Source organism: Solanum lycopersicum, chromosome 2 (genome assembly GCF_036512215.1).
Source record: "Solanum lycopersicum chromosome 2, SLM_r2.1".
In the NCBI taxonomy this organism is placed as follows: domain Eukaryota; kingdom Viridiplantae; phylum Streptophyta; class Magnoliopsida; order Solanales; family Solanaceae; genus Solanum; species Solanum lycopersicum.
This window is the reverse complement of record NC_090801.1, coordinates 56,227,197-56,254,449: the sequence shown is the minus strand read 5'-3', so window position 1 is coordinate 56,254,449 and position 27,253 is coordinate 56,227,197. Positions and strand designations below refer to the sequence as shown.

The 27,253-nt window shown below is 35.6% G+C and overlaps 1 protein-coding gene across 5 annotated transcripts; it reads right to left on the bottom strand.

Annotated features, from left to right (window-relative positions):
• Nucleotides 1–474: 474 nt before the first annotated feature.
• Nucleotides 475–26,751, bottom strand: LOC101253746 (187-kDa microtubule-associated protein AIR9). 5 transcript variants are annotated; one of them, XR_011215020.1, is made up of 38 exons: nucleotides 26,476–26,751; nucleotides 24,942–25,872; nucleotides 23,472–23,543; nucleotides 23,090–23,155; nucleotides 22,891–22,962; nucleotides 22,737–22,802; nucleotides 22,522–22,584; nucleotides 22,374–22,439; nucleotides 20,964–21,063; nucleotides 20,735–20,836; nucleotides 19,996–20,228; nucleotides 19,795–19,909; nucleotides 18,595–18,715; nucleotides 18,301–18,476; nucleotides 17,729–17,864; nucleotides 16,070–16,170; nucleotides 15,947–15,994; nucleotides 15,164–15,348; nucleotides 14,918–15,035; nucleotides 14,701–14,828; nucleotides 13,602–13,770; nucleotides 12,768–12,886; nucleotides 12,523–12,691; nucleotides 12,209–12,293; nucleotides 12,046–12,119; nucleotides 11,854–11,985; nucleotides 11,002–11,197; nucleotides 10,761–10,882; nucleotides 10,102–10,309; nucleotides 9,778–9,851; nucleotides 8,371–8,526; nucleotides 7,811–7,992; nucleotides 6,530–6,685; nucleotides 4,333–4,464; nucleotides 3,325–3,383; nucleotides 2,513–2,545; nucleotides 2,289–2,420; nucleotides 475–893 (listed from the first exon to the last, which is right to left on the bottom strand). XR_011215020.1 is itself a non-coding variant. In XM_019212255.3 (38 exons), the coding sequence occupies exons 2-38, from the start codon at nucleotides 25,842–25,844 to the stop codon at nucleotides 717–719; spliced, it is 5,229 nt and encodes a 1,742-aa protein (XP_019067800.1). In that variant the 5' UTR covers nucleotides 25,845–25,872; nucleotides 26,476–26,751; the 3' UTR covers nucleotides 475–716. The 5 variants fall into 5 exon arrangements, 4 of the variants coding, with proteins under 4 accessions (XP_019067800.1, XP_004233143.1, XP_019067801.1 ...); XM_019212255.3 differs by having other exon boundaries at nucleotides 8,371–8,509; XM_004233095.5 differs by having other exon boundaries at nucleotides 8,371–8,509; nucleotides 11,854–11,973.
• Between the last annotated feature and the right edge of the window lie 502 nt (nucleotides 26,752–27,253).

Genomic DNA, 27,253 nt, shown 5'->3' with positions numbered 1-27,253 from the left:
TTACTAGAATTTTATTTCTATTTCCTTTATAGTAATACGAAGAATAAATCTACAAATTTTGAAAGTTGAAACCTTAATTAAATATGTAATACGTTGAAGTCTCAAATTGAATTTTATCTCCTTTTCTTAATACGCACATTAAGAAATCATAAAGATAATTTTACTAATTCATCCCTACACAAACTTCTTAAGAATTAAAAATTCATTGCAAGAGTAATATAGGGAAAAATTAATTATTGTTTCCTTGATTTAGTAAGATCGACAACAATTTTTAGTAAGATTAGCAACTAAAATGGGACGGAGGGAGTATATACTGTCACTTTAATATGTGACTTAAAATTAAACGTTACGACGATTCACGGAGTGCAAAAAGCTAGTAAAGTTTTCCATAATCATGTATTGTACATTGCACACATGACATATCTTGCTAGTAATGCTGAAGTTGAATGTTCAATATAAAGTAATGACACAATATTTTGGTGAAATATCACACAATTTCTTTGTATTTTCATGCAAAAGGGTATGTCACATTTACATAGACAATACCAAGCTGACTTACATAGGCATAATAAGAAACAAATGAAAGAAGCAAAATGCATAGCCAGATGAAACTCAATACCTCACCAGAAAACAGAAACAAAAATCAACACCAAACTACTGGAGTTAGAGACAGAAAAAGACCAACTAATGTACATAACAAGGAACATGATATGATGCTAATTCTCTATCTTGAGAAGGGAATTGAGTGAGGTGCTGTTAAACCTCTGTGCAAGACCTCGGATGACAAGGACGACGATATCACGGAGGTGCCGAGTCTGTACCAGCAAATCCACTTCACTCTCACTGTCCACCACAATCCTCAACCGGTGTTGATCATTTCGGAACAGCTCCACCTGTACAATGGCATGGATGAAGAGTTAATCTTAAACTCCGACTGTTATGCCTTGAATTTCCTAAAACAACCTATTTGAGTACATGCTTCTAGATTGGAAACAAACTGAACTGTCATTTATTGAACTAGCATATGGACCTTTTACTTCCTTTTTGGTACTGGTGTTCTTACGACCATCTTTTGCGCATCATGAATTATTCTACTAGTCACCAACACAGGTGTCAGATAACTTCGTACACTATTCAAGACTCGAGCAGATGTGAAGAAACAACCTAGTGATTTTCATCTCTACTGGAATTTGGAACTTTACTTTTAAGGTTTGCACCCACTACAGTGACCTAACTAGGTCATACTCTTGAGTGCTATCTGAACCTTTACCACTGAATGGCTTATAGCACATAATCTTTCTAATGAGAACAGCATATATCTAAGGTCTTCTGAATGCAGGATGTGAGCCTCTTCAACAGTGATGTTAATGCCCAATTAGATAAATCCAGGCTATGCTCATCAGTTCTCTGTTTTTTCATAGGAGAACCATGCAACATCAGTTAAATACATAAGACTCATAAAATACTATGGATAACATCTGATAGAGTAATTGTTTTATGGCGAAAAGTTGAAAAAAAAACAAAAAAAACTTCAACAAGTGCATGTGTTCTCAATCCACTAGGGTTCAAAAGCTTGTTGCCAGAGGAAACGTTCAGGAAAACCCAAAGGCACCTCGAACATTCAAGATCTGCCCAAGCCTGTAAAATTACACAGCCCGTGGACTTACAGGCAGACTGATTTTGCCACTCTAGTATGGATATTTAGGACACCATAATAGGGTACTACGCCATGCTCATGAATCAACCACAAGTCTGAATGAGCAATAGTGAAGGCATAGCATCCAAGAGAATATCCTAGTGCGGTTTAGTTAGTTTGTAGTGTCTTGCCACTCCAACGTTGTATGAGAACATATATCAACAAAAAATTATTTTCCAAGAGGATAGTAGGCCTAGGTAACATATGTGATTCTCAAACAATTCTACTATCATGAAAAAGTGGTAGAGAAATGATTGAGGAAGTTGTTGAGATATAAATATTAAGAGGCTAATTGTAACTAGTTCAATAGAAGCTTCTACTACTCAACACTTTGTTACAAGTCAAAAGCTTATAGTTAGTTAGCTTGTTGAGATCAAGAGAAGTCGGTTAGTGAAAATGTAACTAGTATATATACTAGGCTCATATCTCTTTGTAAATACAAGTTGTTACTCAAATTTTAATTAAGTCATCTTCTCCCTCTACATTTTCTTTATTGTTTCATCAATTTACAAATTTCAGTAATCCCTTCGGAGGCATATGTCCAAACCTATATTTAAAACAAAAATCGGAAGTCAGATATAGATTTACTTACGTGGAATGGAGGGGCATATGTTCCTCGAACCTCAGTTGTGGGAAAAGAAGTCTTAGAACCAGGCTTCACCACCTTTACCCTCTTTTTGTTGACTTCCAGAATTCTTCTTTCAAGATTCCCCATAGCTGGAACCTGCAAATTTGCAACTATAATTAGTTTATCCCTCATCTTTCTTACATATGATTTGGAAACTGAAATTGAATAATGAATTAAAAGACACTAACTTTCTTTGTAGATTGATCCTTGTCACACAAGGCCTGCATTAATGACATCAAAGTAATTTATGTAAACACCTATATATTCATATAAATATATATATATATAATGCTGCAAACATAAACAACTGATGATGAGATGTGATACCAAACTAATTTAAATTCCAGAGATGCAGTCTAATGCAAGATGTGAGCCAATCTTATTTGAATTGAAAAGGTGCTAAAACAAACAGACAGAGCCTCACCACTTCAATGCCTTGGAGAAAAACTAGATACGCTCAAGCAATTACAAATTTTTCATCAATATAATATCATTGCTTTGGACAATCTACAGCATATTTGATTCGGGAACTTGAAGCCCTTTGCTCGCAAGCAGATGTTTGAATTTTGATGATTACATTCATCTTTAGCAACTTAAACATCCTTTAATGACATTATACAGGCTTTATCACAACCCCCGTCCTTCTTTTATCAATTTCCCTTGTGGTTTTTGTTTTATGTTAGAGAGCAGAGATATATTTTAGAATACAAGCTTGACATGCACTGTTAAATAATTAATTTTACCATATCTAAAGGCTGAAGCTTCTCCCAAGGAGACATTCATTTACTTTTATAGAATGATTAATACCTATTTTAATACTTTTAACTATAGTGTTGATAGCTGGTGAACCACAAACAACTTTCATTAAATTAAATCCCAAACTTTCAAACGATTCATATGGATTTATGTAAAAACAAGGCGTTGTAGGGAAGTTCAAAAGGTGAAAAAGAAGTCATCACACACAACAAGATCTGGGAAATTATTTCAAGAGATGTATCACCTCAAACTTTACAGAACCAGTCTCAAGCTTCTGCTTTACTTCTTTAAGAACATCAGGCTCTGCAATGAGGAAAAGGAGAATAAAGCCAAACATGAACAGTTGATAAAGAAGATACAAAGACATCAATGTGAAAGAAAAAATATCTCAGTAAGATACATATGTCGAGGTAGCCCAAAATCATTAAGATAATAACCAAAAGAGCAAACAAATGATTTCATTTTCCGTTGAAATATTTTTCTTCCCTCCGTTGTTTTATAGGTTTTGATTTTACCAATGTCCACTCAGACACTGGAGTTAAACTTGATGAGAATGATCAAGGTTATATTGGTAATACTGCCAATTTAGAAACTTAAACTACAAGAATGAATGGTGGACTACTTAATATTAAGATGGCTTCTATGGAACAAAAAGTGAGCGGAAGAGTCAGTATAGTGATTTACATGCTAATACACCAAAGTGTCTGAAGACTCACTTATCCAGGACTGGTGCAACAATACCAAATTGACATTTGATGAGGTTTTTTCACTTCTTGGAGAACTTAGTGGATCCTTATAAAGTCGAAGTTTCAGTACTTCCATATAATCCTACCTGTTTTTACCAATAATACTTCTTACACCTGAAGTATATGTTCAATATGTGCCAACAGAACAAAGAGAATCTGCCAGATCTCATGAACTTCAATGGGAGAAGAGTATTTGATTAACAAGCTTGCACAGGTTCAGCAAGAAAAATGCTACTTATGTGATTGGGAAAGTCAAGTATTTACAGCTATCATCCATCATCATAAACTTATGCTAATTAGAATTATATTCAAGACACAGAAATAGATGGAAAGATACAGGAAAGATAATTGCATTCAAAAAATCCAAAAAAACTGATGTTACCTTTATCAACAAAAAAGCCAAAGAAACTGTAATCAGCTACTAAAAGAATCCTTATAAAATTAACGATCAATAAAAAATAACTCATCATAAAATTACTGTACGAATGTTCTACACGATTATTTACCAATTGCAATTGGATCTGTAGAAGCAGAAACAGGATGCCCCTCAACTCCGTCTTCTCTTACTGGTGTATATATCACGACCAGCCTATAACCCACGTCATCAACATTAGCTTCATACATTCTTCCTGTCTCCCCTGCAACAAAACCATCTTCTTTTAGAAAGTTCCTATCAATTTTACATGGTGCTATGCATAGATGAGATTTCCAAATATAAAGGACAAAATATATAAATGTTCAAGAACTAGTTCACCCATTATTCGGTTTTGAAACAATAGTTTCCTACACCAAAGGTTTAATTGCTTGAAAGGTGACAAAGTAATAGTCTAAATAAATTGGTAGTTTGAATCTTGTCTACTAGATATTTATTTTCTTGTTACCCTCTAATAGATACTCCCTCCGTTTAAAAAAGGATGACCTCTTTCCTTTTTTAGTAACATTTTGCTTTCAGCTTGCCACATGGCATGTTTAAAGCCACAAGGTTGAAGAGCAATTTAGTACATTTGACATAACTTTAATTTTAGGACCACAAGATTCAAAAGTCTTCTTTGTTTTCTAAAACTTCGTGTCAAGTCAAACCAGGTCACTCTTTTTTAAATGGAGGGAATAGATAGTTTGAATCTTTGAATCCTGTCAAATAGATGTGAGTTATTTTCGTGTTACCCTCTTCTGATGCTTACTTTCTCAGTGAACTCTGCCGCAAGTGAAACAGATGCAGTGGACCACGTAAATAATACAGCAAAGTACTAAATCAAATATAATCTGTTAGGTAAAAAATGCTCTCAAGCACATTCTCCAAAAACACTCTCCTACTTCCTAGGAGAGGAGTGATCACTCTCTCTGGGGTAGGTTTCTGCCGCAGTTCTCCGCCTTAATTTCTCATCTAACCTGAGTTATCACCTTACTGATAGCTCACTCTTTTCCTCTTCTTCAGTGTAGTTTCATCCAGCAATAAAACCGATTTTTGGAAAGATGAATGGCGTGAGTCAGGAAGACTGGAAATTTGTTCCCAGATATTCATGCATTAGTCTCTCACCAACAAAAGTCTATTGTAGAAGTTTGGACACCCCATGGATGGAGATTCAACCCTAGAAGGCTTCTAAATGATGGGAGATCCAAAGAGTTGCAGATTTCTTAAATACACCATCAAAGTAAGTAACGCTTATAGGTGGATGAATCAAACACCTCAATGCATAAGCAACTGGCCATGGAAAGGCATCTGGAAAAACAAAATTCCACACAAAGTGGCCTGCCTTATCTGGTTGCTAGCCAAGTAAACAACTCTCACCCAAGACAATCTGATGAGGAGAGGGATACCACGTTGTCCTAGGTGTTTGTTTTTTTTTTTGTGGAGAAAAGGCTGAGACAGTTAATCATCTATTTCTTCATTGCAAAGTCACTGGACAGCTATGGAGGATTTTCTTAGATCTCAGAGGCATCTCATGGGCTATGCCTGGAAAGATTACCGAAGCAATCCAGAGCTGGGAGGAAGCTGGTGTGCAAGCAAAAAACAGAGATAGATGGAGAATTGTCCCTGCTTGTATCTGGTGGACAATTTGGAAGGAAAAAAATGCTAGATGTTTTGATAGCATAGAGAATAGTATGCAAAAGATTACGCTAAACTGCCTTTTACTATTATGTTTTTGGTGTAATCAAATATATTCAAATGACACTATCTCCATAATTGGGTGATCAATGGGGAATTATACTTGAAAACTAACAGATATAAAAGATGAACCTCCATCGAATACCTTAAGAGTTATAAAATGCTCAAATTTACAGAGCTCCAGCAAGATGTATAGCATTGGGAAGGTGCAAAATTTTAGTTCCCTTAACACTTCAGATCATAGTAAGGATCAGAGGAACCTTACTGTCGAAGCATTAAATATTTGCATCTGCACAACTTGTTTCTCCCTTTACTCTTAAGACAGTAAAACTTTTTCTTTTTATTAGTTCTGCATGGACACAACTGAGTGGAAAGAAGACATGTTGTAAAACATCCTGCACCAAGGAAAATCTCCTTGTTCACACACTATCTATCATGAGAATCAGACAATTTCAGCAACTCTAATCATTTTTTAAATGAAGGTTTTGCATAGCTGGCATCAACCAAAAGCAAAGTTATAAAAGATATGTTAGTCCTACACAGAAATGGAAATGAGCTAAGAAACCAAAATCAGATGGAACATTTTTTTAGCATACCAGGAATGGAGATGAGGTCAGGACTTCCAACCATGGATCTAAGCCACTGAATTTTGCTTTTGCCCTCCTTTCCGCCACTATAAACGCCACGAACAGCATACAGATTGGTGTGAAAACCTCTTCCTTCAATGTCCAGCTTATCCATCCGAGGGATACCTGAGAAAAGCAGATTCATAAATAAACTCCATAATAAGAATTATATAAAACTATTAGAATTACCTAACAGGCCACATGATTGATATGCCAGGGAACAAGTTAGGTTATTCAATTTGTCAAAAGAAATATTTCAAGATATATTAAAGCTAAGACATCAACAAGGAAGAATATGCTTGGCCTGAAGAGGGGAGGGAAACACATACAAGGATGAGCCAGTCACAAGGGGGGAAGTATCAAGTAAAGGACAACAGCAAATTTAATGTTGGCCCAATTAGGCTAAATTTTACAAATATATGAGTAAAATGAATGAAAGAAACTCAATGAGCTAAAACTAAGTTGAAGTATCTGCCTGGCAATAATCAAAAAAACTCCAGCAGCCATCAGCACGAAAGATAGTATCCAATATTAATAATGGCGTACAAGAAAGCTGCAGAAGATTACTAAAATGGCATGTCAATTTTAGGCTCTGCCTTAGGCATTAACAAATTTCCTCTTAACAGAGTGAAACAAATAAGAAATCAATCATAAGTTGCTGATACTTTCGGAGGACTTTCCCAAGCATATTGAACTAACTGTGAGAAGCACTCAAGCCTTGTAGGAAATGGAATGCTGGCAAGAAATGTAACCAATCCAAAATCGAACAGTATGCCTGGCTTACTAAAAAGGAAAGAGAAGGGTAAAAAGTAGACCAACTCATTGATTTCCTTACATTCGTTGGATAAAGCATGGATCATTTACATTTTGGTTGTTTGGAGTGGGAAGGAAGTTGAAGAAAAGGATGTACTTCCTCCTTTTTGTCTAAATCATAGAGGGATGAAAATCATGACCTTCCACTTTTACTTGCCCACTTGTCCTCTTCTCAAACTAACCAAAGACAATACATGGTGACAGTGAGTGACTGCACTTTTTGACCATACACCTAATACAAACACCGACCACAACCAAATTTTAAAATAAAAGAAAGAAACAAAGGAAACCCAAAATACAATCTGCTACAAATTCATGTCAAGAGAGGAATGTCAGTACGGGACACTCCACACACGGCAACAATACCCATCTCACAATTATGGTTTATCTTTAAGTATATACAAGTGGAAACAAGATTAGAATTAAGAGCTACAAGACCTGGTGAAACTGAAGGAGTTTCAGCATACACTGGATCACTTGACCTTCCAAAAACATCAGACACGATGCATTCACATCTAAGAGAGCGACCTATGTCCTCAAATCGTAACCTGTATGAGCAAGAACGTTGTGATGGTAATGGCTCAAAGGACTTATTATTTCCTGTTTCAGTCGAAATGAACCTGCAGCAGCCAATAAAATATCAGAAGCTTCTCGATATACTCTACAATAGAACCTCAAGAAGCAATGCAGTCTCTGGATTATGCTAGATCACTCAATTGCAGTTTGCAATCTTGGATGCAGTAAATTATACATAAGAGTCAAGAAGTAAATCATATCAAGATAACACCAACTATATGTGCTTCCATATATCCAGATATTAGAGCAATTTTTGGTTCCTTTTTCTCCGAATATAGAAAAATTAGCAAGTGTGGCAAGAGAAATCATCTCTATATTATCACTGTCTAACTTGACATGAAATAATATCCAGTAAACAATAATCAGCCATTAAGGAAAAACAGTTGATTCCAGGATAGCAAATGATGAAAACAAAGAAGTACCAAGTATATTTGATATCCTTCCTATATTTTGCCCATACACGCTCTTGAATTTCACTCTTTGGAATAATTTCAACAGCAGTTAGTATATCTCCTTCAACAGCTTTCCCAGTAAGAGCCACCGTCTCAATTCTTGGAATATCTGTGGACATAGCGTCACTGTCAGAAAATGACCTTAGTAAACTTTTCACAATTATTGAAAAGGTCAGTATTCTAGATAGTGAATGGAAAAATTTTAAATGAAGAATGCTCTACAGAGAAGCAAAACCACAAAGGAATATTTGCTGAGCTAAACATATGACAGATAATCAAAAGGTTGGACTGTTGGAATTGTAGTAGAAGATTGAAAAACTCTTCTTTTCTGTTAGATTGTCCTACGTTGATTCAGGGAACTGTTGTCTCCTTATATGGTACTCGCGATACTCATGTCATTGTATTCGCAATTGTCTGCGGTGAGTTTTTATATTTTTTTCGAAACAATAAATATGACTTACTTTTATAGAGCTAGACTTTGCAAGTAAATAGATTTTTCGCTTTACTGGTCTAGCCTTTAGACATCCTCACTTGGTGACTAGTGTGTCTTTGTGTTTGTAAAAGGAAAAAGAATAAGGAAAGGAAAACCCAGATTTCATCACTCTGTGGTGAAAGAAGGGGGAAAAAAGGAGAGGCAAAAAGAAATATACAAGTAAAGGAAGAGAAGAATCAGCCATGAATGAAGAAAAGGACTAAAAGAAGATCTAATCATAAAAAGAGTTCATCAAACAAGAGTGGTACCCTGAATGCAGAGGTAGTTGCACCTCCTACTTCTGTCTGTTAACCACTGCACCATTTGTCGATTGATGATCATGGGTGCTCACTAATTTATGAATCCTCTTTTCACTAATTACCTAGTTACCTATAATAAAATCTAAAGTTTAAATTGGAAAATGTGAGTTCACCTAATGGTAACCACGTGGCTTCACCACCACTGAGAAGAGACTTGATTAACCAACAATGTACAAGAGGGATTCTCAGAGGAGTTTTAGAAAGTACTCTATACTTGAATAGAGAATATCCAGACATATCCTATATAGAGTATAGACTACAATGATATTTCACTTGCTCAAATTCAGTGAATCTAGATATGTGTGAAGATAGACATGTATTCACTTTATACTCCAACAACACCTATAAAAAGGTCTGTGGTGCATTTATCAACTCAGCAGTCACCAGTACATCATTCTCTTATATTCATTTCTCAGTTACTTCTAAAATTTGTTGTAATGTCACAATGGCACCAAAACATTTAATTGTGTGAAGTTGAAGAGTAGCAGTGTCTATCTCAAACTAGTACAAAACCAACCCATTCATAAGGACCTCTACATGATGGACAAAATAGACGACTACCTTATGCCATAATAAGACAAATACCTGGGAGAATCACATGAGTTGGCTCGGATAACTGATGTTCACCAATAATTGAATCTGAACGAACTGGCGTATATCTGCAAATTTTGGTAACATGTTTTAGAAAGAAAAAGATAATATACATGCACCTCTTCTTTATAGTTTTTTCGTGTCATTTGTTTATTTTCATTTTTTCTTTAACAAGATTATTCAAAAAAGAAAAAACAGAAGAAACACTCCTGCAGAAGACTAGAAATTCATCTGCATATATAAGCATCAACTACTATGCCCCTGTATCTTACAACCAAACACTTCAAAATCCAGTCCAAAAGTTAGAGAAGCTGTTACCCGAAAAGTAAACGACAACTGTAATCTTCATCTACAACTTCATAAGTTTTAGAACATGCTCCATTGATGAGAGTGATTGTTCCCTCATCAGTTTCTCTGTACCAGCTAAATAAGCTTGTTCCTTCATGACCACCAAAATATTCTCCTTCCCCAAGGTAACTACTGGATGAGAGCTCCTTTGCATGAACATTAGAAACTACTGGAAAAGCTGCCACATATTTCACAAGACACCTTCAGTACAACACTTCAAAATAAGCAAGTACTCCCTATGTTCCATTTTGTATGGCATTCTTTCCTTTTTAGATTGAATATCAGGTAGGAGTCCAGCACCCTTTAATTGAAAGCTCTGAAATAGAATATACTATCTCATACTAAAAGAATTAAAAATGGAAAGTTTTTGAACGGGTGGAACTTGATTTTGTAAAAATGAATGAGGTACCAATCTGTATAGAGGATTGGATCTCTTTTGTGGAGAACCATATTTTGGTGTAGGTTCTCTTCTTCTGGTATATGGATTGTATATGGGGTTTTCCCCCCAAATGTTAATAAAATTATTTACCTAATCACAAATTAAAAAAAACACCTTCAAGATATTAGGTTGTAATCAATGATGGGGAAGGGAGACATAAATCTGATCAGGAGTAGGAATCAAGGTCTACCTGGGGAGACTGGAGACTCGCAAACTGATGCTAATGGGTTCCCAGATTTGCCGTCAATGCGAATTGGCAACCAATATAATGACAAATATGCTCCCACATCTTCAAGCGATGGCGTATATGATCTGGTAAATACATATTCAAAAAGGATTACTCACAAAATAAACAAACATGAGATGTGTTCTTTTGAGTTTTTTTCAACAAGTAGTCAAAGTTAGTAATTATTACTCTTAAGAAGACTTACAAAGTTCTTGCACAAATATGTACATCCTCTGTAATGCTAGGCAAGTTCAGTAGAGCAGATTCATGAAGCTTATTCTTACTCCGATACCAAACATATTCACTATCACCTTCTTTCCCTCCAAAGTATCTCTGATTGGGAACTATTGTCTCGCCCTCGCAGCATTTAGGAATTGACAATTCAACACCAATTGGGTCCCCTATCTCAACGCAAGGTCAATATAAGGTAGAAGTACTTCATATGAATGATTTAACAGCAGAATATAAAGCAGAAAGTCAGTGCAATTATGGTGGTTTACTGCATGTAGCAACACAAGAAAATAGTGCATATAAACTGTTAAAAGTTCGTGAAAATAAAAAGCTGTTGAAAATTGGAACATCTGAGGAAGTTCGTATTCTAGCTAATCTGCTAATCACATTCCGGGATCATGAATAATCAAAGATATGTTATTTGGCCAAAAATATCCTGCTCAAGCTTCACCAAAACAGAATCAATTCATGTGATTGATTGAGAGAACAAAAAGAAGCGGAATTCAAATGTCTGAAGAACTTGATAAAAATTCATTAGTGGCAGAACGATCATGGAAGTAGAGACTTGTGATCAGAATAGTAGAACAGAGGCATACATCAAAACCAGAACTTTCAAAGTACACTTATAAATTTTGTTGGGAAACCTAAAACAGCGCCAAGGCTGACGCTTTCGCGTTATTTTTCACGCATTTGCATACCCAAGTGTTGCAAAGAAAAATCTCACTCGCTACTACATGAAATAATCAATTTCTAATTATGCTACAAATATGACAGGCACTGAAAGTGCCTTTTCTAACAAAAGATTATGCAAGAGCAAATGACATACCAGGAGCGACTGGGCAAGACAATATGCTCCTACAGCTTCCTTTTAATGTATCTTTGCGGATGGGAGTATAAATAAGCTCTATACAATTACTGACATCCTCAAGAGTCAAATCCAGAAACTCTGCCAACAAAACTGATTTACTCGACAAGTTTTTGCACCGTTATAATAAACTATGACAATATATGTCCCTACCATCACAGCTTATTTTGTCTTTGCCACCATCATGATTCACTCTAAACCATTCGTGTATGCATTCTCCCTTCTCCCTGCGCATGAACACTTTTAACTTCAGAACAAACCAAAACGAATTCAGAGACTCAAGTTCAAGATGGATAATTTTAAGATGTATCTGTACCCTCCACTATAAGAAGCAACAAAGCTCACACGTTCTCCTTCAACCAAAGATCCTTGAAATTCAAGTGAATGGCAAGTCGGTGGCCCTGTAGTAAAGGGTTTTAGATATAACTCATATCTAAGTATCATTTTGAACTTAAAAAATAAGGCAATCAGTGGTTGCATGTCTGTCCTAAATAACTAGCAAACTGAGTAATCTTGTTATATGAAAAAAAGAAAGTAATCTTATTAACTTCCAAGCAACCAATTCAGAAGTTGAAAACTGATAATAATTCATGTTGACCTATTCATATGCAGAGATTCATTTGGTAATACCTGGAACGATAGGTCCAACTTGTTCCGAGATAACTATAGGACCACGAGCCCAATCATTTCGAACAGGTTCACAGGATACAGATATAAAATATCCTATATCATGAATAGACAGCTTGTATGAGGATGTCATCTCATCATTGACTTCTATGTTTGTTCCACTTGAACTAGTCTGCACAGTAACATTCATACTAGTCAGCTTATTTGCTTGTAAAGAGGATTAAGCATTTAAAAGCGCATTTAAATACCCGGAACCAGCGGTAAATTGAATTTCCCTCTTCACCACCCCAATATTTCTTCTCAATTCTTAATGTGGTGCCTTCAACTGCAGTTCCGGCTATTCGTAGAGAAAGCAATCTTGGAGTTCCTAGACCATGCAATATCAAAATAAGAAACTTTTTTATGAGTAACACAGAAAATATTAGGTGACAACTAATTGATGAAATCCAAGTCCATCAAAAAGCAGCATGAGATTTCTGCAACCGTATTACTCTAGTGAACCTTGAACAGTGTCAGAGTATTTAAATCTGTGTCGTGCTTGTCGGAAAAGAAAAAAATGCAATACGGGTTTGAAAAGAGGACACAGACTTTGCTAAGTATTGCAAAAGAAGCTGTCTAGCTCTCTTCTTAAAACCAGGTGATAACAGCAGAACCTGAATTTCATCAGATAGCAATTAAGTAACAAATGATTACTAAACTCAAATAGTACAATAGATGATCATGTTCATAGCTTCTTTCAAGAAGAATCTGGTCCCACTTTTCCAAGAAAGGTTAAAAGTACACTTCATCACAATCTGAGATTGTATTACATAAACCCTATAATTCTATTATGTGTTTTTGTGAGGAACACCAGAAAATTAAATTTAATGGCACCCATGAAGTGATGTATACAGGGATCATAGCTAGGCCTATGCTTAACTCATGGAGTTCTATGACAAGAAAATATATCAGAACCTGGACTGTAGCAAGCTCTGAGACCATCAGTAAGCATTAAGAATATGTATGCTCTAGGAAAACTACAGAAGACTAAAAATCATAACAATTCTGAAAATCCGTCCCAACATGTGGAAATGTATCATTACCTGGGCGAATACGCTCCTGTCCTATACAAGTTTTTGGCTCGCCCACTGTCCCATCATCACGAACTGGGGTACATTTGAAAGATATGAATTTACCAATTGCATCTTTGGCAATACGATATTGAAGAAGACCAGAAAACTCGGGTATCATAGCACCTAAGCCATTTTCAACCTGCAGTAAGAAGAGCCGATCAATGATAGCTAAAAACAGCAACAAAAGAATGTTATATTAAGTTAATGAAAATGTTGACATAAAATATCATGCAATCTAAGAACAGTTAGCTAGCCAGTTACGCTGTTATCCCCATAAGGCCATAACTACCTTAAACATTCAGAAACTACGATAAGCATGGATGAGCACACGGTATTCACAAAGACAATCTCTTTGCTCTAGCTTTTGATTTGTACAAAAACCAACGAAGTAGTCCATGACACATGTACAGTTTCAGTAATTAAGACGTAATGATAACCCATGTAATGTAACTATGTATCAAGAGTTCTTCAAATATAGAAAACAAAAATGGTACTTTCTTCATAACAGGTATATTTTCATTACAGCAGCATAAATTGTGGAGCATATGCTTTCATAAGACACGACTCAAATAGACTTTGCATCAGTTGTACTTGTATCCAAAACAACAATAGAATCCCTGTGCTTTTACTTTACATTCTCAGTGTTATGCATCCCTCGTATGATTAATCAGTTTTAATGTTTCTTCCCTTTTATTTCTTGTTTTTTTTTCATTCTGTTTCTTTATGGAAGTTGAGAATCATCCCATGTTTAGACAAAGTTAATCACTACTGCCATAGATAAACGATTATCCAAGATTTACTTCCTCATTTGTTACTTGAATTTGATGAAATCCTGAAGCATCTAATTTAAAATTCATTTGAACTAAGGGATACTCTGCTTCAGAGAATATTTTCACTTATTCTCAGATCAGCACCATCCATCATTTGGTGTCTAATAACATATCAATCCAAGAGAGTAGGTATAAACATGATCAGTTATTTTTCTCTCTGCAGTCCGGATAGGATTCTGAAAAGAGTCTAGATAATACAGAGCCTACAATCATGTTGAGACAAAAACACAGCATTCTACCTCGTGAAGATACCAATTGTAAATACTTTTTCCCTCATGACCCCCAATATAACCATAAGATGCGGTCATTATTCCACCTTCAGCGTAATCCCCAGTCAGAGATAAAAAGTTAAGGTTAGGTGGAAGAGCTGCAAAAAAGCATCCATGTTGATTGATTACTCAAAGTTAAGAACAAATGCACAAAGTAACAGATGAAATTTAAATGTATTATACTTACTCTCTGCAGCTCTTTCAGAAATGACAAAGACTGGTTCACCAGCTTCGCCATCTGGAGTCATCGGAGTAAATTTTGCAACAATATAGTAACCAACAGCTCCTAAAGGTATGCGGAACGCCTGTAGTAAACAGACATATACTGATTCCAAACATCATTTTATGACTAAGCAATGGTTATTGATTTGATGCATCATTGATGCATCACACGCAGGACTGATATTTAAAACCTTAACTTAATATCTATTACCTTTGCAATTTTGGACGTACTCAATGCATCAAGATAGCTCTCACCCTCAAATGTTGATGAACTTGTTTTAAACCACTGAACTCTGCTGGCTCCTTCAATTCCTCCGGTAACGATACCAGTTACCGTTATTTTACTGCCTTCCTTTAGTTCACCAATTATCTTTAGATTTGTCACTTTAGGAGGAGCTGGAACAGTTATTTAGATTTATTTTAAGAAAACAATAAGATCCACAAACCGACATTGTTTCACTATGCAGAATACTGATAACTTATAGCCAAAATTATATCAGATTTTAAAGAAGTTACATATGCATTTTGGTCTATCAAATATGGCTTGTATAATTGGCTTCAGCAAACCTAACCAGCATGTGGCACTGGGAGGTGGTAGGAGCTGAAAAGACCAGAACAAGATAATGGAAGGAGAGAGTAGAAAAGAATGAATTTTCTTGTGAAGTGGACCAACAAAGGGTCACTTGTCAACAAAAAAAAATATGAGCGTCTGGCACAACTTATGCCAGTTGCATGAGGTATAATCTAAAATTTCTCCATATTATGTTGTATACTCTTAATTTTTGTATATTTCTCTTATATAGGAGATTTTTCTATTACTAGTATAATTGTTGACCTTAAACGAAAAACTATGACCAACGCACCTAAACATCCCATCTTAGATTGACCAATTCGACAAAGTATCGTATCTCAATGTGAACTCATTCCCTGACAAAAGATTTATTACATGAAACAATCTAAGGATGTTAAGTTACGAGACATTAGAATAGCAAACCTTGCTTAACTTTCTGCGAGACAAGCGATACAGATTTCCCTTCCTGTCCTGCAAAGCACAGTCAGATGTAACAACGCTCATGGACTAATAAAAAAGATAAAATTATGTTACAAAATATTACACCTTGAAAATTCACGGGTACATAAACAAAAGCCAAGCAGCAGCCAACATCCTCTTTTGTCAAAGTATATTCATTCATACCAGATGACACCAGCACAAAATCCCTGTCTCCACAACCCAAGCCAAAGAAAAGGATACAAGGCAAGTTAAAAGACTTATCAAACAAGATCAACCAGGTGAAATGGCGGACATCAAACCACATGAAATAGCAGTATTTTGAAAAGTGTATGATTACCTCATCTAAAAGCTTAACCTACTAGATAGAACACATAGTTGTATCCGAATTAGTGTCTTCACCAGACTCCATCACGAGCAGGCATGTTTCTTGGTGATGGGTCAAACACAAAGAAAAGCTTTTTTTTTAAGAAAAAGAATCAAGATTGGCAATGAGAATTGAACCCTGGGCGTCTATTTGTTTCGAGACCATGTTAAGAAAATGGACATAAGCACCCCAAAAGGTACCACAAATGGTAAGATTTCCAAGAGATATGGTGACTACAAATCACACATAAATCATGTGAGATTCTAACAAATAGTTCATCACACAAAAGTGTATTACATCAGAATGCAAGAGAGAGTTTTTGAAGGATGAGCCAGAATTGGCGAAGTGTACATTGTAGTTGTAGCCACATCTGAAACTATACAAACAAGCTAGAGTAATACCTACTTAACTTTAAAAAAGAAAGGCTTTGCGGCTGCTTTTTCAAGGTGAGACGCCAAGAAGTTTTGATCACTTCCATTTAGTAGTCACAACTGTGTAGACTAGAGGAATTTAAAGGCTTGGTTCACGAAAGTGCATCATAGTTGAATGGATGTGGTTTTATTATAGATTGCAGGATTTGAAGATTATGTGGTAGGTGTACTAGTAAATACTACTTTAGTCTTTATGATATATTTTGAGTATCCGACTCAAAACAATAAGGAAATGTTAGGGTAACACAAGACCTTTATAAACCGCTTTAGAAGCCCCCATTAACACTTATGTGGGACATATATAACTCAACCACAGAGCCAGCCTGTGCTAACCTGATTTGTAGTTTGGTTAATGCAAACTTACTTGTGTGGGAATAAGATTAATCAAGTTTGGTCTGATACCATGTGAGAAGAACATGAACATCCTACCCTAAACCTTAAGATAATGGGTGCCCAAAATCTTCATGAACTCTTTCGGAACCCTTCTAAAACCAATGTGAAACTGGAACATATATAACTCAACATTGGAAAGCCTTACACAACGATGTGTGACCTATATAAATGATCAATAAACTTAGGATGTTCATACCCCAAAAGAATTTAGGCCAGATAGTTATTTGCACCTGTTTGAATAGTCAAGCATGACCAATCCAAAAAAAAAAAAACCAAAATAACAGTAATCTTCATGAATAACTAAACAGCAACAAACACAGAAGTGGGGAATGGAGTGTAAAGTGTATGCAAACCTTACCCCTACCTTATAGGTAGAGAGATTGTTTCCAATAGACCCTCAGCTCAAGGAAAAGCATATCAAAGAAGATTGAAAAGAAATAACGGAAGTGAAGAAATCATAGCAAATTACTATAGAAAGTACTCTGACAAAGATAATTGACTACAACAAAATAGTGCGATTATCGAAGTACAAGAGACTGTAGATAGTAACATAAATTGAAGGACAAGACAACTTACCCTGTATCCTTATCTTCGCGCAACCATTCGAACTTGCTGGGTCCTTCTTTTCCTCCAAAATATCTCCCAATTCCTCTTATGGTATTTCCTTCAACAACATCTCCAGAAATTTGTACATCACCCACTGATGGGGGAGCTGCAACAGAAAATTCTAACTTAGTGATCGCATTCTGCCATCAGGCAGGTACCAATAAAACTAGTTCAAAAAAGACTGCTGTGTAAGATGGACCAAAATGAGCTCAAGAAAATAGGTGATATCGATCCCTGAAGCCACTGCTTCTGTTTTGCATAACTTAGAAGCTGCACATTAATGATATATCTCCATTTTTAAGAGGAAGTTATTTCTCCCATCAAGCTACCATCTTAACATGCAAAAAAACCCTATGTAGAATGTCATTGAGAAGCTCTGATATAATTGACATGGAAGTAAACCATATCCTATATTTATTGGTTAAACTTCTACTTTTCCTGATTGAGGAATGAAGAGTTCTTCCATATTAAATAATTCCCTGTCATATTGCAACCTTCTTGAAATCTAATGACCCAAAAACAAATGACTCCCAATTCCATACCAGCTTTCACATAATCTGTTATAGCATATTGAGGTTCTCCTTTGGCACCTTCCTCTGTCATAGGAGTATACATAAACATCAAACACGAACCAACATCATCAAGCATCAACTGATATTCCTCTTCTTCAGCACCAACAATGACCACTGGGTTGCTGCTCCACGTTTTCCTTAACCAACTGAAAGGTTAAACCAGAAGGTTACTCCTCTATATCAATGGTGGACAAATTTTGGGAAAAATTAAGATTATCAAAATCTGAGGTGTGTTGTGACTGCAATTTAAGATGATCATCTTACCTTGAAATGCTTCTCCCTGGGGTTCCACCGCACCATGCGATTTCTGCACGGCCTCGAATTATATTTCCTTCTAATAAATCTCCACATACTTCAATCTTCAACACTTTGGGATGTCCAGTTCCTTTACCAAAAAAATAGAAAATGAGAAAAGGAACAAGATTCAGAAGAAAAGATGATACAACTGACAGCCAATAGAAAATCAAGAGACTATTAACTAACAGTAAGACATGCAAATAAAAAGACTTCAGCAGAAACACCAGCCATTGAAGATGACAGAGGCAACAGATAATGCATCTTTCTCGATACATCGACAGGATTGGATATACCTTCTTTAGCTAATGTTTTAATTTTTTTAACTGTTAGTTATACTTATAAAAAAGAATTCAGAAAATTATCTTTGCATTAAGAGATTTGACTTGGTTCGTAATAATATGAAATATACACATTTTCTTCTGACAAGCAATTGCAGTTAACAGGTGCTTTAAAATCTGACAAATGAGATGTTTTTCTTGTTTTCTTCTCATTTTTCCCTTTCTGATAGGACACATGCAAAATGTAGTACCTTAGCAGCCCCTAGTTGTGTTAGTTGGACAGAGTAGATAAAAAAGCATAAGGTCTAGTAGGATTCTCAGTAATCCCTGTTTGATTCTCATTAACATTGCCCAAGCACTTAACAATCTTCCTATGTGACATTGGACATAGCATAAATTAGCAAGCAAATACATTTGTAAATTCAGAAATTGAAATAAAATTCCTCAAACATACATTTGCAATTCAACTATTCCCACTGTCTCCAAAATACTAACAGAGTACAGATTTTATGAAGGGTCAAAGGATCCAAACTCAATTTGAATCCAACAATCTATATCAATTTCTTTTTTTTAATTAAATAACACTTCTACATATTTATCTAGTGAAACTACTTAAAAGTAATACAAATCACAATCTTCTATAGTTTAGAAACCAAAACAGAAAATGCTGTACTCAAAGATAAAACTGTTTCTTTTCCCAAATAATCGTCGTCTTATTCTTTTTGGGACAGAAAAGTTCTATATCAAACACAAACTCATTTTTCAATCTATCATATATTTCAAATATCTCCGATAAAGATGGAGTAGTCATTTCATCATTAACTCTTCTTTTTTCACAAGTCACGTCATCACTACTTTGTCATTTCCTATGTACAAAAAAATAGCATACCAGGTGAAACTGGAGAAGATATTGCAAAAATAGTGGGATATTCTGTCTCTCCCAGCTTCGGCGTACACTCAACTTTCAAGATTCTACCAATGTCTTCATGCTTTGGCCAATAGAACTGATCATAAAAAACTAATATCATATAATGATGTCTCATGGATATAGAAACACAGAACCTCAAATAGAGTAGCTAAAAACTATTACCTCCCTCGTTGCACCATGTATTTCTATGAAGTTTGATGGAGTTCTCTCTCCTATAAACCATTGGTATTTCAAGTCTATGTCTGAATCAGTACTCTCAGATTCATCCTTAACAAAATTGAAGTGGCAATAGCAAGCATCTTCCTCAAATGGATGGTCAATAAAGGCTTCTTTGAGCAGGAATCCTTGAGGAAGTTGTTCCTTCCATTGCTCAAGCAGAAAGCGAAAAGTTGAATCTGTGGAAGAGAGGAGTATTAGAGAATGAATTAGTCGAGGTGTGTGCAAGCTGGCCAGGACACCACGGTCATCCAAAAACAAAATAGTGATACAGAGATAAAAGCATATAGTAACTGAAAATCAGCTGGCATACACATAATTAAACAAATTTTAATTTAGTAGAAGGGCATAATGGTAATTCAACTTTTCACTTTGAAGCTTCCCACTTATAATAATATATGATATGATTCATGCTAATTATAAGATGATAACCTAATACGGTTTAGCGCACTCTCAACTGTACACAGATGAAATGCAACTAAGTAAGTATGTTTGAAACCAAGCATTCATTATGATTTATGCTAACTATAAGATGATAACCTAACCAATCTTGGGTATACAACACAGCAAATCTTACACATCTGGTATCCATTCAACTAAGGAAACCTTTTGTATGTGAAAAATATGCATACAGAGATTATCACTGAATCGGACAATAAAAGAACAGCAGTTCCTCAAAACTTACCAACTGCTTGTTCTGGACGACAAAATTCCCAACCACCTCTGATGCACACGGGAGTGTGAGAAGGATAACGTTTAGCTAGAGCTATCTCCTCACGGGAGAGATCTGAAAGCATATAATTTCATTTAGAAGGAAACAACAAGCAATACTACGAAATGAGAATTCATATCTCAACAGAAATCATAAGATGCAGCTACCACAAGAAAAACAAGGATTGACCAAAGTATTGTACCTCTATCATTGAACTTCTTTAAAGTAGGACCGACAAGCAAAATGGAAGCTGCCTCTAGGTGAGGCAGCCTAAGTATAGGATTCTCCTCCACGCGTAAATGCTGTAGATTGTTGTGGAAGAAAAACAAAACTCAGGCAAACTCAACAAACATCCTTGGCATACTATATAATACAGCATTTGACATAAAAAAAAAAATCAAGATATGGAATAGTATGTGCACATTAGTACAGAACATTTTTAATTCACAAGTGCAGTCAAATGAAGAGAGCTTTCTGTGTCCTCTATCATTTTATGAGTACCAGGAATGTACTGGATCAAGTCAAGATCCCAAAAAAGTTATCTTATAAAAAAGATGACAAGTAATATAGCTTCCTGTTCAGCTATACTATGTAATATATAAGTGATGCTGCAGTAACCTTTCCATTTTATGAGAATGTTACTGTAAGCTCAGTTTAACACTTTTAATTACAAGTGGTGCATATTATAGCTATCAGGATGTCGCTTTATTTTGTCGTATGACCAGTCACCAATCTAACACGAATGAATTAGGCAAACATTAAGCATACTTATGGCGTTATTGCATCCAGAGCCCATCAACACCAGATAGCGTTTTTTAGATAATATTTTGAGGCATCTGAGAGACTCGGACTTAAGTATAATTTATTGGGAACAGAGAGGGAAACACTTCTGTTATAGTTCATCCCTGTTGGCTCTATCTCCCCTCTTCCATAGCAAAAAGGAAAAAGAGCAAGCGAGGAAAATACAGAAAAACAGGTGATTACGTGTTCTTTAAATATACCTATATCTTTTGCCATACCATCATTTGATTTGATTCTCCAGTAGATGCCGAGATCCAAATAAGAAATAAAAAATCTAGTAATTCAAACTACAAGACATAATAGTAATTTTGATTAATCAGAAAAGATAGAAGTAGCAGATAAATGGAATTGGATACTGTGATGATATTGGGTTATGCAGCCGTTTTAACTTTTATGTGGATCGTTATTACCAGTAGCACTTATACCAAATTATGCTTTTAACGCTTTCATGATTCTATGAGAAAGGAGCAAAAACAAATGAAACTCACTAAGTTCCTTTATGATTATTTAAGAAGAGTAGAGACAGAGGTGTATCAGGTTTCCATCTGTTTATTTTCATAAATTTGCTACTCAAACTACCTGTTAAACTCAGTGGCAATTGGATTACCCAGTTATGACCCCTTAAAACTTTCTAATGCTGTAACTCCTTTAAATAGTCTGCCTAATCAGGAACATGCATTGTTCACATACCTACTTGCCACCACTACAAACAACAATAAGTATCACTCCTTTACCAAAGTAGAAACATAATGTCATCATTTACAAACAAATTTAACAATAAGCAGAAATTGACTAGATGTTCATTACTAACCTCAAGAGAAGGTAAATAAGGGAATCCTTTCAATGTAGAGATTTTGTTCTTGCTAGCAGCTAAGACCTGCAAAGGAAAAATATATGTGATGTAGGTTCTAACCATACAAGCAGCAAGAAGTAAGAAAAGATAAAAATCAGAGATTAACCTGTAACCGAGGCTGACTGGACATAGAAAGAGATTTTAACTTATTCTGAGCAACAGATAGGAACTGAAATTTAAGAGTCATAGAAAAAAACAATAAGCTGGTCTTTTTTTTCTCTTTGATAATCAAGAAAACAAAAACAACCTAGAGTAGGCATTGAAAAACTGATAACTGCTGTGAGTATGAACAAGGAGTGAGGCAGATGTTTAAAGACTTACTTCTAAGTTGGGAAGTTCTGGAAGGCTTTTGAGTGATGTAATTTGATTTCCAGCAAGATAAAGTTGCTAAAAGGTCAAAAAGTTGAAAAAGAATGACAAATTACTTCCCGTTTAAGTCTTTGAAACAAAATAAGACATCAAGAGAAGTGCTGACCTGAAGGGCTTTGCAATTCTCAAGTGGTTCAAATCCAGGACCTTTGAAATCATTGAAGCTCAAATCAAGAACCTAAAACAGACAATATACTATGAGTGAAAATAACTAGACAATTACATTATCTTCGCAATTAGAGTCAAAACTCAAATTGAAGCAATATACTTTCTTAACTGTACAGAAATATACAAAGAAAACTGACCTTCACCCTAGTCAGTATCTCAATACCATCCAACACTGATAAGAGATTATCCCTGAGGTAAACAAACTGCAAGACGAAATTTCGTTTATAACCTTTTGTATAATCCATTGTTATACCCACATAATACTGTACGAGATCTCAATTTTGTTGTCAAATCTTGTCTCAGAAAACACTCATGGAGACCCGTATGGGTTTCATTGTTCATTCAAGTCTATGGTACTTGGACTCTTCAAAAAAGTCAATGGGTGTGTGTTGGATTCTCCAGAAGTAGTGTAGTATTTTGGAGAATGCAACAGAGGTGCGGCATCGAAGGTGAAGAGTTCGCAACTTAGATTCTAGTTACCTTATAAAGGTAAAATAAAATGGAACTAATGTTAGTTACCTCTAAAGTTGGCGACAGGTTCAGCCCACCGTCGTTGAGACTATGTATTTTGTGGCCCCTCAGATCCAAGCGCTTGATGAAATTAAAGGAACGAAGGTTCAATAGTTAGTAAGATTACTAAAAAACCTTTTATCTAATGAACATAGGGAACATATCCTATGTCGTAACCAGAAGACTTTCAACTGAAGCAAAATGGAAAACAAAAATTTCATAAACAAAATGGACCTTCAAGGTAATCATGCTGAACAAAGCACAAACAGCGTTAAAAGATTAGCATTGAACTATTTTAGTTAGTAAATCTGCAAAATATGCTCGTGTATTATGAAGAATACTTACCAGCATAAAATTCTCGCAATGATAGCTAGTTCAACTAAAACATAAACTATTAACAAAGATCCAAATAACTTCTCTTTTGAACATACAAAGTGTTCTTGCATATATTTTATTTTCCGAAATCACAATATATACTTGCATGAATATATTGTTTACTTAACCTATACGGTGACAGTGATGTTGACTTTGTATTGCTAGGTATTTTGATAGGCAGAGAAATGTCATCAATAGATAGACTGAGCAGCATTTTTCTATCAACAAGAAAATAAACATCACATTTGAGAGCATTTAACTAAATAAACAGTCCAAGTTTACAGCTGATCAAACAAATAGATCATGTACTACTTGCCACAAGGGAAGAGACCCACAATCATAAAAGTTAATAGAAGACAATCAAGGAAAACCTTCTCTCCTTGGAAAAAAAAAAGGTATCAGATGAACTTATTGTATGTTTAGAAGCTTTTAGGTGAGTGGTATAATTCAAAGCAAAAGAAATTCAATATATACTCCATCAAAAGCAATTGAAAATAGAGTGCACTTGTGTATGTGCTTTAAAGCTTTTCCTTTAAAACATATAACTCAAAAGCATATTTAGCATCAAAAATCATATTCTATTTATATTGATAGGTAGAAGAGCCAGTCAATATAGATAAGTGGAATTTGTGAGCCAAAGTTTTGTAATAGCTAAATAGAGATGGAGGTTTGGGATTCTTTAGATAAAGCATGTGATATGAAGATTAGTAAATGCATGGGAAGCCACTGCACAAGGATCTTTTTTTAATAAGGTCCACCCACAGCCCAAGGTTCTAAAAATGGAATACAGATGTATGCCTCACCATTGGCATTAAAACCATCGATTTGATGCTTGAGAACTGAGTAGCTCTCAATTTAAGCACTTTCAATAATATTGTTTCATGCTTGTCATAACCCTTACCTTAAATGCTTTGCTTTAAACCTATGAGGTTTGTTCTTAAAGAACACCTTAGAAGAAAAAGTTACTAGCGGAGCAGCTTATATGAAAAGGTAATTTATCCACCTTCAGGAGAGGTAAAATGAACTATTGTTTTCACTCATCTTCAATTTAACACCAACTAAATTAAATTTTGCAACATGAAGAAATGAGACATAAGTTATTACCACATCATCGCCAGCTTTGATTTCCACTTGAGGAAGCATGATAAGGCGTGAATCCCGACCTTCAGGAGTCCCCCCTTTCTTCCTGCTTAATGAACTACTGCTTCTGTTGAACGATTTTGTCAATGAACCAGCCTTCGTGGAAACAGAAGGTGACTGAGCAGCTGGAGAAGACAACTTCGTGGAGAACTTTCTAGTTGAGCCACTACTAGCAGTACTCTCTAACGATGTAGACGCACTCCTCCTTGCAGAGGATAGTGATGGCGATGATAATTTAGCTGAGGTCTTCTTAACAGATTCTTCTTTGCTTGCATCAGAACTAACTGATGCTCTTGGAGTCTTTGCAAGGGGTGAAAGGGGAACTGATCTTCTGATCTCTGAAATACTTGATCGAGTAGTAGTTCTGGTACTGGTTGATGGCAATGTGCTTTTCCGCATTTCGGGAAGCGATCGCCGCATAGGATCTGTTGCCAAAGAGTTGGTCTTTTTAGCTGTACCTGAAGCAACACTGCCACTAGCTCGTTTAGTTACTGCTATTGGCTGCTTGTCAGGCAATCCGCCAGTGCTACTCCTTCTAGTGACTGGAGTTGTTCCTGAAATTCGTGAAGTGCTACTAACAGTCGATTTTGTCAGAGATGACTTGACACCTCTGAGAGTAAAATCAGTGCCATCTGGTATTCCAGTTCGCTTCTTCACAGTCCCAGCATTTGTTGCCCCATTTTGAGTTGTTAAACTTGGTCTCACTGTCCTTGATTTTTTCACACTCTCTGCTGATGATTGCTTTAGTGACTCTGAACTTTGTGGATGTTCAACCAAATCCTGCAGCGGAGATGGCTTCTCTATTATCTCTGGACTTTGGTTCTCCTCCACTGAGTCTTCATTGGATTTTAAAACTGAGTCATCCATTTGCAACCAATTCTTCAAGAACAATTATCTGTCCAATTAAAATTGTCAAGATCAAAACAAATAAAGCAAGCTAAATTAGCACAGAAGACGTCATCTTTGTGGAAAAGAGAAGTACTGGCAAAGCACTATGCAGAGCAGCACCGACATTCAAAGAAAGCACAGTAAAAATTATAGAATCAAAAAGTCTCAATTCTCTAATCTAACACAAAAGTGCTGTTCTTTAGCTGAAATTCAAGCACTTTCTGTCACATTCCCTTAAAACCCAGCCGTAAATCACTACTCAGAACAGAGAAACAAAAAAGGCAAGAATGCAGCTTTTCAGCCTAAAATTCAAGAACTTCTTTTCCAATTTCCAGAACAATTCAGCAAAACCCCACCACTGAAATGAACCAAACAGCAGCTTCTTTGCAGCTAAAATTCACAACAAACCAAAAAAAAAATAAAATAAAAAAAAACCAATAATGCAGCTTCATTTAACCAAATAGCACCTTTTCCCATACTCCAAAACAACCCCACTCAAAAATACAAGAAAGTCAAGAATGCAGCTTCATTAGAGCAAAAAAAAATCAGAAACTTTTTCCACCATTCCAACACCACAAGACCAAGAAAACAGTTGGGTTTCCACACGCACCTAGTTAAAGCCTAGATCTGGTGAAGAAGATAGCAAAAAAGAAGTTCAACAACTACCTAAACCATTTTTGTTCCTTTTTCTTTAGGGTTTTTGGTGCAAGAAGACGAAAAAGGCGCTATAGTAGTAGTATAGAATCCATATGGGAGTTTTCGAAGCGTGAGAAAAAGCGAGGTAAAGTGGGAGAGAGAGTGGGAGAGTAAATGTAACTGAAGCTGATAAGGAGAGAGAGAACCAATGAGAATGGTGACAGGTGAGAAATATATGGAACGGGAAAAAGACATAACAATTACATACATTATTATATATATCAATGAGAATTGTTTTCTTCCTTAAATCCGCAACCATTGTCTGCACGCAGGTGACCGAGCATGTAATGCCGGGGGAACATTCAAATTTTTACATTATCCATTTTCTAGAACTTAGTTTATTCTCGAAGTAGACAAAGATCGACTATTCATTGATCTTCGATCATCGTACTTTCTTGACTAGAGTCATATTATATTCATTTGTTCTCTAAATTTATCATAGTCAATTTTTTACACTTTTTCATTAGAATATATTACGTGTTTGATCTCTTTATATGTTTAAATCATATTAGTCTCTTAATTTTCGATACATAAGTTAAACTTTATGAACTATGAATTACATAATGCCAAGGGAACATTCAAGTTTTTACATTGTCCATTTTGTAGAACATGTTTATTCTCAAGTAGGCAAAGATCGACTATCCATTGATCTTCGACCTTCCTGCTCTCCTGAATAAAGTCATATTATATTC

Coding starts and splice junctions, on each gene's coding strand:
- LOC101253746 (XM_019212255.3), bottom strand. CDS start 25,844: ATGGATGACTCAGTTTTAAAATCCAATGAAGACTCAGTGGAGGAGAAC. Junction 22,803..22,890: donor AGAATTGCAAAGCCCTTCAG/GTCAGCACTTCT, acceptor TTGACCTTTTAG/CAACTTTATCTTGCTGGAAA. Junction 4,465..6,529: donor TGACCTCATCTCCATTCCTG/GTATGCTAAAAA, acceptor GTTTTGTTGCAG/GGGAGACAGGAAGAATGTAT.